This window comes from Nerophis lumbriciformis, linkage group LG17 (assembly GCF_033978685.3).
Source record: "Nerophis lumbriciformis linkage group LG17, RoL_Nlum_v2.1, whole genome shotgun sequence".
In the NCBI taxonomy this organism is placed as follows: Eukaryota; Metazoa; Chordata; class Actinopteri; order Syngnathiformes; family Syngnathidae; genus Nerophis; species Nerophis lumbriciformis.
Window position 1 is genome coordinate 22,745,001 of NC_084564.2, and position 12,525 is coordinate 22,757,525.

At 39.3% G+C, this 12,525-nt stretch overlaps 1 protein-coding gene and 1 long non-coding RNA gene across 3 annotated transcripts in view; both read right to left on the bottom strand.

Annotated features, from left to right (window-relative positions):
* The window catches only part of LOC133614717 (uncharacterized), a 45,854-nt gene extending 38,147 nt beyond the window's left edge, over nt 1-7,707 (bottom strand). Inside the window, exon 1 of one of the 2 annotated variants that reach the window (XR_009816615.1) lies at nt 7,654-7,707. This is a non-coding gene — a long non-coding RNA (uncharacterized lncRNA). Of the gene's footprint in view, nt 1-1,895; nt 1,985-7,653 lie in introns of those variants that run through there. The other variant, XR_009816614.1, reaches the window with a different exon arrangement.
* rnf26 (ring finger protein 26) lies at nt 4,777-7,711 on the bottom strand. The gene has a single exon (XM_061972896.2). It carries the CDS (start codon nt 7,297-7,299, stop codon nt 5,968-5,970), a length of 1,332 nt encoding a protein of 443 aa, XP_061828880.1. The 5' UTR covers nt 7,300-7,711; the 3' UTR covers nt 4,777-5,967.
* Nucleotides 7,712-12,525: the final 4,814 nt, after the last annotated feature.

Here is a 12,525-nt window from a genome sequence, read left to right on the forward strand (position 1 = left end):
GAAGACTAGAATATAAGTTGGTGTATTACCTGATTCTGATGACTTGCGTTGATTGTAATCAGACAGTAGTGATGATAACATCCACGTTTTCAAATGGAGGAGAAGAAAAGTTCCTCCTTTCTGTCTAATACCACATGAAAGTGGTGGGTTTTTGGCATCTTATTTGTACAGCTTCCATATTCGTTTTTATACAAGAAATTTTTTACAAGAAATATATTGGCGTCAAACTCCTTAGCTTGCTAGCTTGTTTGCGCTGGCTTTCGGAGACTCTTGTTTTGAAAGCGCAGGCGCGATGGAGCGGCACTTTTATTGTGAAGACAGGAACTGTGCAGTCAGTCTTTAGGCTTTTGACAGGATGTACGGTTGAAATAAAAAAGTATCTTTTTTCCTTCACACTTTTGATTGATTGATTGGAACTTTTATTATTAGATTGCACAGTACAGTACATATTCCGTACAATTGACCACTAAATGGTAACACCCCGATAAGTTTTTCAATTTGTTTAAGTCAGGTCATGTGACCACCTGGCTCTGTTTGATTGGTCCAACGTCACCAGTGACTGCATCTGATTGGTGGAACGAAGTGAAACGTCACCAGTAAGGCAGGCACTTTGAAGGTCTGTCTGACAGACCAAAACAAACAAAGCGTGCATTAACAGATCGATAAAAATTAGTAGCGAGTAGCGAGCTGAATGTAGATAAAAGTAGCGGAGTAAAAGTAGCGTTCCTTCTCTATAAATATACTTAAGTAAAAGTAAAAGTATGTTGCATTAAAACTACTCTTAGAAGTACAATTTATCCCAAAAGTTACTCAAGTAGATGTAACGGAGTAAATGTAGCGCGTTACTACCCACCTCTGTATATATATACACACACACACACACACACACACACACAATATATATATATATATATATATATATATATATATATATATATATATATATATATATATATATATATATATATATATATATATATATATATATATATATATATATATATATATATATGTGTGTGTAAATATATATACACACACAAGTGTTTTGCTTTTATGCTGTGCTTATCACACACTTGAAAGGATGTACCAATGCTGAATGTGGCTTCTGGATTCCACTCAAAAGACCAGAACTTTGTTATTTCTTTCCTTTTATTTTTCCTATAGTTTGCAACAGTTTCTCCAAATGAAAAAACAGCTTCTTTTTTTCTTTTTAGTCTTTTTAGCAGTCTTTTTAGCTGAAAAACCTTAAAGGACAAAACACCACAACATTAACATGCTGTAAAGAAAATCAATTATCAATCCCATAATTTACAATTATTAATTAGGCTATCAAACTATTAACCATTAAACAAGTGCAAGAAAATGGACTCATCTTTTCCCTTTAAGTTAAAACAGATTTTAAATAAATTGTCTCAACGTAAATGCACCAAGATACATATAAAATACATTTAACCCCAGAAACACAATAGATAAATGCAGCAGAAAACCCAATATGCAAATACATAAATACCTAACCAATTAACCACCTATTTTAGATACATATTTAAAATCCATACCCAATATAAATTTAATATTAATTTAGCAGCGAAAGACTCAATCTTAAACGCTGTCTACTGGTAGAAAAACGCCCCTTTTTCTATGCCCTCACCAGCAGCCAATGATCCAACACAGTTAAATCCAACACTTTAAATTGAGCGACTTCACCCTCCTGATGAAGCAAACTGCTCCAACATTTATCAGACCAAGCACAGAATATACATCAACACTTCCTTACCAAACAACAGTTACACAAAACACCGACTAAGCATGCTACATGCACACAACTCACGCCCCCATCATCTCACCAACGCAACAGGTGCGTCACACCCACAAAGAGAAATAAATTGCAATCTTACCGGCTGTCCGTACAACTTTTGGTTTTGGTTTACACTTTCGGCATAATTCTGAGTTCTCTTTGAGGAACTAAACTTTTTTCCACTCTGCGCTGCACTGGCGTCTTTGGTACTCCTTAATTTGACACAGCTGGCTAATTACCGGGCTCGCGCACCAGCACATGAGACGGGAGCGCGCCGCACTACACCTGCGCGTGAACGTAAATAGATTGGCTGTGATCATATAAGCCGACTGGCCGAACTAATGCTGCATTATATACATTACATTATATACATTACCCGGGGTTGCCTAGGTGAATAGGGGTGCGGATGTGCTGTAAGATAAAACACAATTGTATTAAGTGGGGTTTGGCTGCTTGCGCGTCTACTGACGAGACAGCTGTTCGCCGCTAAAATGTGTATATATACATATATGTGAAAGGGACAAGCAGTATAGAATGGATGGATATATATATATATATATATATATATATATATATATATATTTATTAGGGCTGTGAATCTTTGGGTGTCCCACGATTCCATTCAATATCGATTCTTGGGGTCACGATTCAAAAATCGATTTATTTATTTTTTTCAATTCAACACGATTCTCGATTCAAAAACGATTTTTCCCCCGATTCAAAAGGATTCTCTATTCATTCAATACATAGGATTTCAGCAGGATCTACCCCAGTCTGCTGACATGCAAGCAGAGTAGTAGATTTTTGTAAAAAGCTTTTATAATTGTAAAGGACAATGTTTTATCAACTGATTTCAATAATGTAAATTTGTTTTAACTATTAAATGAACCAAAAATATGACTTATTTTATCTTTGTGAAAATATTGGACACAGTGTGTTGTCAAAAACAATACACAGCAATACCATAACAATGCAATCCAATTCCAAAACCAAACCTGACCAAGCAACACTCAGAACTGCAATAAACAGAGCAATTGAGAGGAGACACAAACACGACACAGAACAAACCAAACTGAAACAAAAATGAATATTATCAACAACAGTATCAATATTAGTTACAATTTCAACATAGCAGTGATTAAAAATCCCTCATTGACATTATCATTAGACTTTTATAAAAAAACATAAAAAGAGAACAATAGTGTCACAGTGGCTTACACTTGCATCGCATCTCATAAGCTTGACAACACACTGTGTCCAATATTTTCACAAAGATAAAATAAGTCATAATTTTTGATCATTTAATAGTTAAAACAAATTTACATTATTGCAATCAGTTGATAAAACATTGTCCTTTACAATTATAAAAGCTTTTTACAAAAATCGACTAATCTGCTTGCATGTCAGCAGACGGGTAGATCCTGATGAAATCCTATGTATTGAATGAATAGAGAATCGTTTTGAATCTGGAAAAATTCGTTTTTGAATCGAGAATCGTGTTGAATTGAAAAAAAAAAATCGATTTTGAATCTAATCGTGACCTCAAGAATCGATATTGAATCCAATCGTGGGACACCCAAAGATTCACAGCCCTAGTGCACACACCCAAAATAATGGTTTCGCTTGATTGTGATGCAAAAATCAACAACTCAAATTCAAGGAAGAGACACCTCTGCTGCCAACACAACAGTCGCTATAGGATGAAAAACCCCTTGTAATTGTGTATTGCAACTGCTTGTCTTGTCTGTTTTAGGATGTCTTATTTATTTGGTTCTTATTTATTTCATCATGGTTTTAAAGTCTTATGTGTCTCACTGTGTTATTTTAGAAACCTGCCTTGGGACTACGGCTGAAAATGAGCATTTATGCAAAGTCCGGCGCATTTACACTGTTTATTCAAGTGTTGATTAATGTGCACTAACCCATTAAGTCAGGAAATGGAAACATAGCAGTATTGTTGGTGAAAATGACAAATGTTAAGATACAAAGAATGTGGACATCTGCCAACACAACAACAGTTGTTAGGACAAACATTAAGATGCAAAAAAGGAAGACATCTGCCAGCACAACAACAGTCATTAGGATGGATAATAAGATGCCAAGAAGGGAGACCACTGTCAATACAACAAAAGTCATTGAAATGGATATTAAGATGGAAAGGAGGAGAACCTCTCCCAGCACAACAGTCGATAGGATGGATGTCAAGATGCAAAGAAGGGAGACCTCTGCCAACAACAATCAGGGTAGATGTTAAGATGCAAAAAAGTATACCTCTGCCAGAACAACTGTCGTTAGGATGGAAGTTAAAATACAAAGCAGAGATGTTTGCCAGCACAGTAACTGTTAGGATGGATGTTAAAACGCAAAGAAGGGAGACCGCTGCCAGCAGAACAGTCGTTAGGATTGATTCACTCTTATTACCATTCTAGTTAATATTCTATTGTAATAATGGTCAAGGAGGCACCTGAAACCAAAAGTGCCTATGTCTTGTTATCTGTTGGAGGCTAAATAAATATATAAATACCATATTAGGTATAAACCTATATAGTACCCTATTACAAGTATAGTAAATGTTATTTTATTCAAGATTTCCTATTAATGATCAGCGTAGGAAAGGTGTTGCTAACCACTGCGAAGAATATTTATACAGGACAGGACTGAAAAGCTAAAAAGTAACACAGCCCTCTTTTCAGTAGACCTTCTATCGTACGTTTTCTCTAACTGTGACATCCCCCCATTAAATTACATACTGGCTTTTTTGAAGTGTACTCACCAAAACCAAGAGTGTGAGCCATATATCCTGTATATCCTTTTCTATAGGTTGTGAAAAAACACATCAGGCAGATGGTACCTGAAAACAACAATTAGATTTTCCTGATGATTAACTAAGAAAAATGTTAATTCAAGGATGTTCATGTCGTCGATTCAATATTGGACCACAATATTTTTTTAAATGACATAACCAAGCATGATTTGCTGCGCTTTATTACAAAAAGTCACCATTAGTGTGGCTACCACCATCTCATTGGATCTACATTCAAGTCACATGGTCTCAATTCTTTCATTTCTGCAATCTTAGGAATGGAAATACCTGAGGAGAAGGAGAGGGAGTTTGTACACATTGTAATATTTTTTAGCTTCACTTACAAAATAAGCAAGATGTATAAAAAAAATGCAGTCATCTAAGAATAGAAAAAAACAGTCAAAAAGTAGATGGCACTTTCCAGAGTTACGCTCTGAGAATTGTAATCTGAATAAACACACCAGAAAAATAAATGGAATAGTGTATGGTCCTTTCTAATATTTAACATTGAATACTGTAATGGGTCCTAAACAAGGAAAACAAATAACAGGAAGTGAGCAAATAAGGCCTAAAGTTACAAAGGTTACAAGATCTTCCAATGTATAGAGAAACTGAGCAAAATGACCCTCGGCTTTGTTCCATCAGACAAATGTGACAAATGCACATTTTCTTTAGTCCACCCAAAACTGCCCCTTCTATCAGAGCATACATGTTGTATTCTTTTCACAAATCCATTTATGCAAGATAAATCTCCAACATTTTCACTTTCCTGTGCACATTTTGTTTCCTCCTGAGCAACTTTACTCAGGCAAAAAGTGAGTACCGGTAATCTGTTTAAACCATTAGACCTATTTGTTAATTCTGTCGGAATCAATTTGGTAACATCTGACATGAAGATTACTCTGCAGAAGGTGTACCAGCCAGGTCATTGGATTTGCCAATGATGTGAATGATGAAAAAATACGTACTCGAACAAGGCCAGTTGCACCGTTTCTCACATGCACATGCGCAGTGTAGCCCAGTTGTAGAATGACTGTAGTTAACTGACACAAAATAAAATACAGAAAATAATCCAAATGTCAAGTCACCTCAGCCTACATTCTTTTACACTTTAACATAATCACACCTCTCACAAATAATTATTGACCGGTGGACCCTTTCACAGAAGAAATAATCAAACAACTTGAAATAAGACTGAAAATGGTCCACAAAATTAGGGAATTTGCGGTAATACACAGAAGTGGAAGTGATGGGACAAAAACATGAATGCTCATTGTGAGCGCAGGTCAGCCCAAGTCCAGTACGGTAGATGTGGCCTAAACAGAGAGAAATGCGTAAAGACACATTTTGAGTGGTTGTAAAATGTCTCTCAGAGGTACACCTCAAGGATGTTGAGAATCATGCGACGACACAACGGGCAATGTTGGTAGATGGGCTGTTGCAGCAGCATGATGTCGGCGCAGTGACGACACAAGCACAGGTGTCTGCACGGCAGCAGCACCACCGTCTTGGTTTGGTCTTGACAGATGACGCATTTCTTCTGGTCTTCCTGCTCGTTCAGAAGTGTCAGCAGATTCTCCGACGAAGAGTGACGGAAATGTTTGTTCGCTTTTAAAGGTCTTTCCGTGCTGGACGTCGATGGGGCGAGCTGTTCCCGGTGGGGATGGTCCTCCGCTCTTCCGTCAGGTGGATCCCGCCTGATCCCCTCGCCGGGATCGCCGTCGCCTCGCACTCTATCCGTGTTGTTGTTGTCCCTGTGCAGCTGCGTCCTCAGCGCTGTGCCCAGCTGGCTGCTGTGACGAGACAGCTGCTGCCAGATTCTTCTCTCCAGCAGGTGGAGGCAACACAACATTCTGTGCAGGTGTCGCCAGCCGGCACGTAACGAACGAGATGTCTTCTGCCACGTTAAAACAAGCACTGCGTGGAGTCTGTGAATAGCCGAGAAAGCGTTGACATAAGCCACAAGTCGCCCTAAGGCCTGCCTGGTGAGTTCTGGGTTAAGGTAGGCGGTGGTTGTCAGAGCAATGCTGATTGCAAGCAAAAGGCCGTAGATGTTCAGTATGAAGATGCTGATGAAAATGTGCACCAGCGACACCAGGAAGTCCAACAGTAGCTTGCATGGCGACCACAGGAATGCCGACGTGCCCACCAAGCTGCTGTGTAGGAAAGTGATGGTGGTCGGCGCGAGCTCTAGTGCCATCTGCAGTGGGCTGGACACCGTCTGCAACACGCAGATCACAACCGAGTAGAGGTTGAGGGTGGCGATGAAAGCATAGTTGACTGCAGTGTTGATCAGGTAGACCAGGAGGCTGAGCGCGATGCCGCACGCCTCCTGCAGCGACAAAAGCCCTCGACACAGGTGCGCCTTGCCGCGGAGCAGCACATGCATGAGAAGGTAGCCCACCATCTTCATGCTCTCCAGAAGCCCCTCCAGGGAGAGCATCAGGCTGGCCAGCATGGTCACTGTGCTGTGGGCTAGGTGGGACGTCGCCTCTGCTGCGGACAGGAAGCCGAAGAGAGCCATGTTCCCGAGGTGCAGCAGTGAATTGACAAAAAGTGAAGGCAGGTTGGTTATAAATTTGAACACAGTCAGAAATGTCCGGACTACAGTGTGAACGAGGAGGAAATTGACGTCCAACATTAAGCAGGCAGCCTCCAAGCATTTTCCTACAGTGGAAATAAGAGCAGCTAACAACCCCATGGCAATGTGCACTCAAGGTGTCCTCACGGCAAAGTCCATGCTCGGTTACATTCCTTCACACCAGCGCCGACTCATTTCCTTGTGTCATCCTTTCAAATGGAAGATACATATTTTATTTTGGCCATTTTTCCGTCAGGAGGTTGAAACTAGGAGCTAACAAGCCTCACGCACACTGAACCGGATGTTTGCTTTCAAACACGAAACAGACTTCCGTTGCATGTACGTGCTTCGTCTTAAGTCTTCGCTCACATTTGTGCTCATAATCCTCAATTACATATTTGCTTTCACTACTAGTTTCGCAGGGATATTGAATTGGACCATAACAAGTTATAAAATCGCCGAGAAAACACTCACTATCACTTCTGCTTTTGAGGTGGTCGCCATGTTGGTCAGGACAGTCAACTTCCGGTGTATCTGCACATGCGCCCTTTATTCTCTCTCGCTTTCATCGAGTAAATATTTATTTACATGTTTGAACCCGTATTTAACCTGTATTTATTTTCTACTAGGATTTGTAACATTTTCTGAGACAATGTTTTAAAAAAAATAGACTCCAATTTATTACTATTATTATTATTAAACGTTCATTTGTTGGTAATGTAACCTATTTTTATGGGCTTTCCTCTTTGTGATGTTAAGTTCCTGTTATACGCTGTTGTACAGTATATGCCTTGAGCTCTTATTTTGAAGGCGATAAGAGCGGAAGGGATTCCACGTTGTAGTGGAGCGGAGGTTTTGAAGGAAAGAAAAATAAATAAAACACTCTACCTCGAACAACCAAAAAGCTGTGAAAACGATGATGCTGTGTTCCAAATTTAAGTTATTTACTGAAATTGAGTGAGCCTATGGCTTTGCACTTTGTTTTTTTATATATATATATTTTTTGCATGCTATTTTAGTTACTTTGAATTTATAACCCCCTGGTGCTGCTCTGTACTCTTTTTGTACTATTTATGTACTTATTTTGATTATTGTTTATTGTCTGTTTGTAAATGTTGAAATTTATAAATAAAAGTTTAAAATTGAAATTAAAAAAATTAAAAAATAAAGAAAAATAAAGTGGTCCTCCTGTAAAACTGGAGCCTCCATGTTTTTGTGTGTGTTTTAACTGCCTGTGTTGTTTTTGCACTTATCCTGTTATTGTGTTGAAACGAGGACGTTTCTTTTTGTAGGAGGGGAGTAACATATGTAACCTATTTTTATGGGCTTTCCTCTTTGTGATATTAAGTTCCTTTTATACGCTGTTATACAGTATATGCCTTGAGCTCTTATTTTGAAGGCGCTAAGAGCGGAAGTGATGGCACGTTGTAGTGGAGCGGAGTTTTTGAAAGAAAGAAAAATAAAGTGGTCCTCGTGTAAAACTGGAGCCTCCGTGTTTGCTATTTTGTAGTTTTATACAGTATAGGCGTCATTTATAAACCCTCGGTTACAGTAATAACTGAATCCTATAATAACGATATTAATAATACATATAATTTTTCATAATAGGCTTGCAGCCGCTAGGTTTTAGCACATGCAACAGGTAGAACTGTACCTGTCTTCACTGCTAGATGGCAGAAGGAACAAGGATTTGTAGAGTGTAACTTCAATACAATATGCAGTGTTTGGATGCACAAAGTGGAATGGGTTGACTATATTTCATAGAATATGCCAGATGAGGAACATGTTATGCATAAAACAAAAACATTTTGTAAAAAATATAAAACGCCTATAGTATTATTCTTCATACAGTATTGCAGTATGTGAAATGACAATACCATAATACAGGTTAACATTTGCATAAAAACATAATAATAATACCGTGGAATCCCCAAAAGTCAAAAAATATAATGTGTTATGACTAATGAGACACCATCATATCCTACAGTAATTCCTCATTAATTGTTGTTAATTGGTTTACGGCTTAAACGTGGCAAATGAAGGAATTATTAATTAGAAATCATTTTCAGAACTAGTGCATAAAAACCCCTTCTGTATGCATAAAACCCCTTCTGTATGGGGGTTTTGACATTATGAGAGCCCTCTCGGAATGAAATAACGCCCACATAGTAACATTTATGCTCATAAAAGTGGGACTGGATGCTGTCTGAGACTGAGCCAATCAGTGGCCATGACACTGAACAGTGCAGTGCTTTCTGATTGGTTTGGTTAGTATTATTGATCTTTTTAGTACAATTCGCAGTTTGTATGCTTGAAAATGCCTAATATAGGCCAGAAATACGTGGAATATGCTTAAATAAGAGAACTCTGCATTGTAGTGAAGCTGCAAACTTTGAAGTGTAATGTGGCAAGGGACGACTTTATGCCCTTTTAAAATGTTTTTAGTTCTTATTATTTGCATGAACCTAATGCAATGAACCACAGCTTAAGCTGCCTCATCCTGGCCATTCAAGCTGCTTAGTGGTGTTGTCTTTTCAGGGAGCGTATAGCAACTCAGATATGATCATGGGAAATCCTGTTCCTAACCCCTTGCATACATGACTGACAGCATTTGTTTATTAATGACACAAAAGGGATAGGAAAAGGCAATGCAAGAAGCTATAAAAGGTCTTGCGCTTTGCTTTTTGTCTTTGCCCTAGAGCTTCTTGCTCCTTTTATGGTAGCAAACCCTCCTCTCTGGTCTAGCAAGCCAGTCAGCTTCCTGTGTTTGTTTTCTGGACATCGCCTCTCATTTCTGAATGAGAGCTTACACGTGGTTTGCAGATTGATTGATTGATTGAGACTTTTATTAGTAGGTTGCACAGTGAAGTACATATTCCGTACAATTGACCACTAAATGGTAACACCCGAATAAGTTTTTCAACTTGTTTAAGTCGGGGTCCATTGATTCATGATACAGATATATACTATCAGATATATACTCTCATCATAATACAGTCATCACACAAGATAATCACATTGAATTATTTACAATCCGGGGTGTGGAGGGGGGCGGCGGGGCGGGAGGGGTTAGGTTTACAATTGGTACAAAATGCAGCTGCTAGACTTTTGACAAGAACAAGAAAGTTTGATCATATTACGCCTATACTGGCTCACCTGCACTGGCTTCCTGTGCACTTAAGATGTGACTTTAAGGTTTTACTACTTACGTATAAAATACTACACGGTCTAGCTCCGTCCTATCTTGTCGATTGTATTGTACCATATGTCCCTGCAAGAAATCTGCGTTCAAAGAACTCCGGCTTATTAGTGATTCCCATAGCCCAAAAAAAGTCTGCGGGCTATAGAGCATTTTCTATTGGGGCTCCAGTACTATGGAATGCCCTCCCGGTAACAATTAGAGATGCTACCTCAGTAGAATCATTTAAGTCCCATCTTAAAACTCATTTGTATACTCTAGCCTTTAAATAGACCCCCCTTTTAGACCAGTTGATCTGCCGTTTTTTTTCTTTTCTCCTCTGCTCCCCTCTTCCTTGTGGGGGGGGGGGGGGGGGGGGGGGGTGAGTTTTTCCTTGCCCTTATGTGGGCTTTGTACCGAGGATGTCATTGTGGCTTGTGCAGCCCTTTGAGACACTTGTGATTTAGGGCTATATAAATAAACATTGATTGATTGATTGATTGAGGTTTGGTTGTTATCATCAGTCTTCAATAATTGAGAACAGAGAAATGGATATTGGAACAGTGTAGGTCTGACTTGGTAGGATATGGACAGCAAGTAGTGGGCAGAGAGAGAGAGAGAGAGAGAGAGAGAGAGAGAGAGAGAGAGAGAGAGAGAGAGAGATCAGAAGGCATAAGAAAAAGTATCTGCATTTGATTGTTTACATTTGATTATTAACAATCCGGGGAGGGTGTTAGTTTAGGGTTGTAGCTGCCTGGAGGTGTACTTTTATTGCGGTTTTGAAGGAGGATAGAGATGCCCTTTCTTTTATACCTGTTGGGAGCGCATTCCACATTGATGTGGCATAGAAAGAGAATGAGTTGAGACCTTTGTTAATTCGGAATCTGGGTTTAACGTGGTTAGTGGAGCTCCCCCTGGTGTTGTGGTTATGGCGGTCATTTACACTAAGGAAGTAGTTTGACATGTACTTCGGTATCAGGGAGGTGTAGCGGATTTTATAGACTAGGCTCAGTGCAAGTTGTTTCGTCTATAAAATCCGCTACACCTCCCTGATACCGAAGTACATGTCAGCAGCTTCTAAAGTGTCTTTCACGGGCGTTAAATGATCATGTGTCAGGTGCACAGTAGCTAAAAGCAATCCAGTCAAGATGAGGGCAGCGTGTGAAGCTTCATGTTTAACAGTCAGCATGACTTGAAACACACTTTGCAGCTGATCAGCCACTTTTCAGCAATACACACATCCTGCAATCCATCATAAAGTATGAGCAGCTAAATGTATGTTGACTTAAAAAAAAGAAAAATCCCCACACCTAAAAAGGTCAAAATAAAAGTCCAACAGAGACATGGTAGCAGGAGAGGCTCACACAGGATGAATCTGAGACAACAAAACAAGTGACACCCTTGACGTGTTTCCTTCAAAGAGACACGAATGACTGACTTGAAGCAATTGGGCGTCTCACCCGCTGGGTCATTTCCACCGTTTAAGGAAAGGAAGAGTGTGACACACATTCTTCCTCTTCTTTGTCTGTCTGCTCCCTACACACCCAACAATAACAATGCCTTACTTCTTAGCCTCAGCCATCAATTGTACAATAATCCCATACAATGTAGGTACTCATTTCGGTACTTTTATTAGGCACCAATCGAATTCCATTGCTATTCCCGGGTATTGAGTCATGTAAAATTAAAATAAAAACAGTACCATATTTCTACCTTTACCTTTGTTACACATTACATCATGTGCAGGTTCAAACTTGGCGGGCAAACAAACACTCAAGCAGACTCAGTCGGGCTGCCTCTAGGTAATATTGCAGTTTTCCATGCCAACACAGCGAGTATGCCTGATAGAAAACACTAAAACGTACAATGAGGCTCCGCATTTCAAAATTCGCTACCTTGATGATCATTTATATTGGATATGCTTAAGACATGCTACTGATTAGCATTATGATTTTACAAATCGATTTCCACACCTCCTAATTTGGTAATGACAACTACAACAATCAAACAGCTGGTGTGTAATATCTACAATACTTACAGTACAAACCCGTTGTCGGGGGCACAACAAAAGACCAGATTCAGCTTAATGGCAAAGACTACACCCTGACTAGGTAACACACCGGAGCTTATACACTACTGCCATCTAACGTCTTGGAATTGCAACTGCA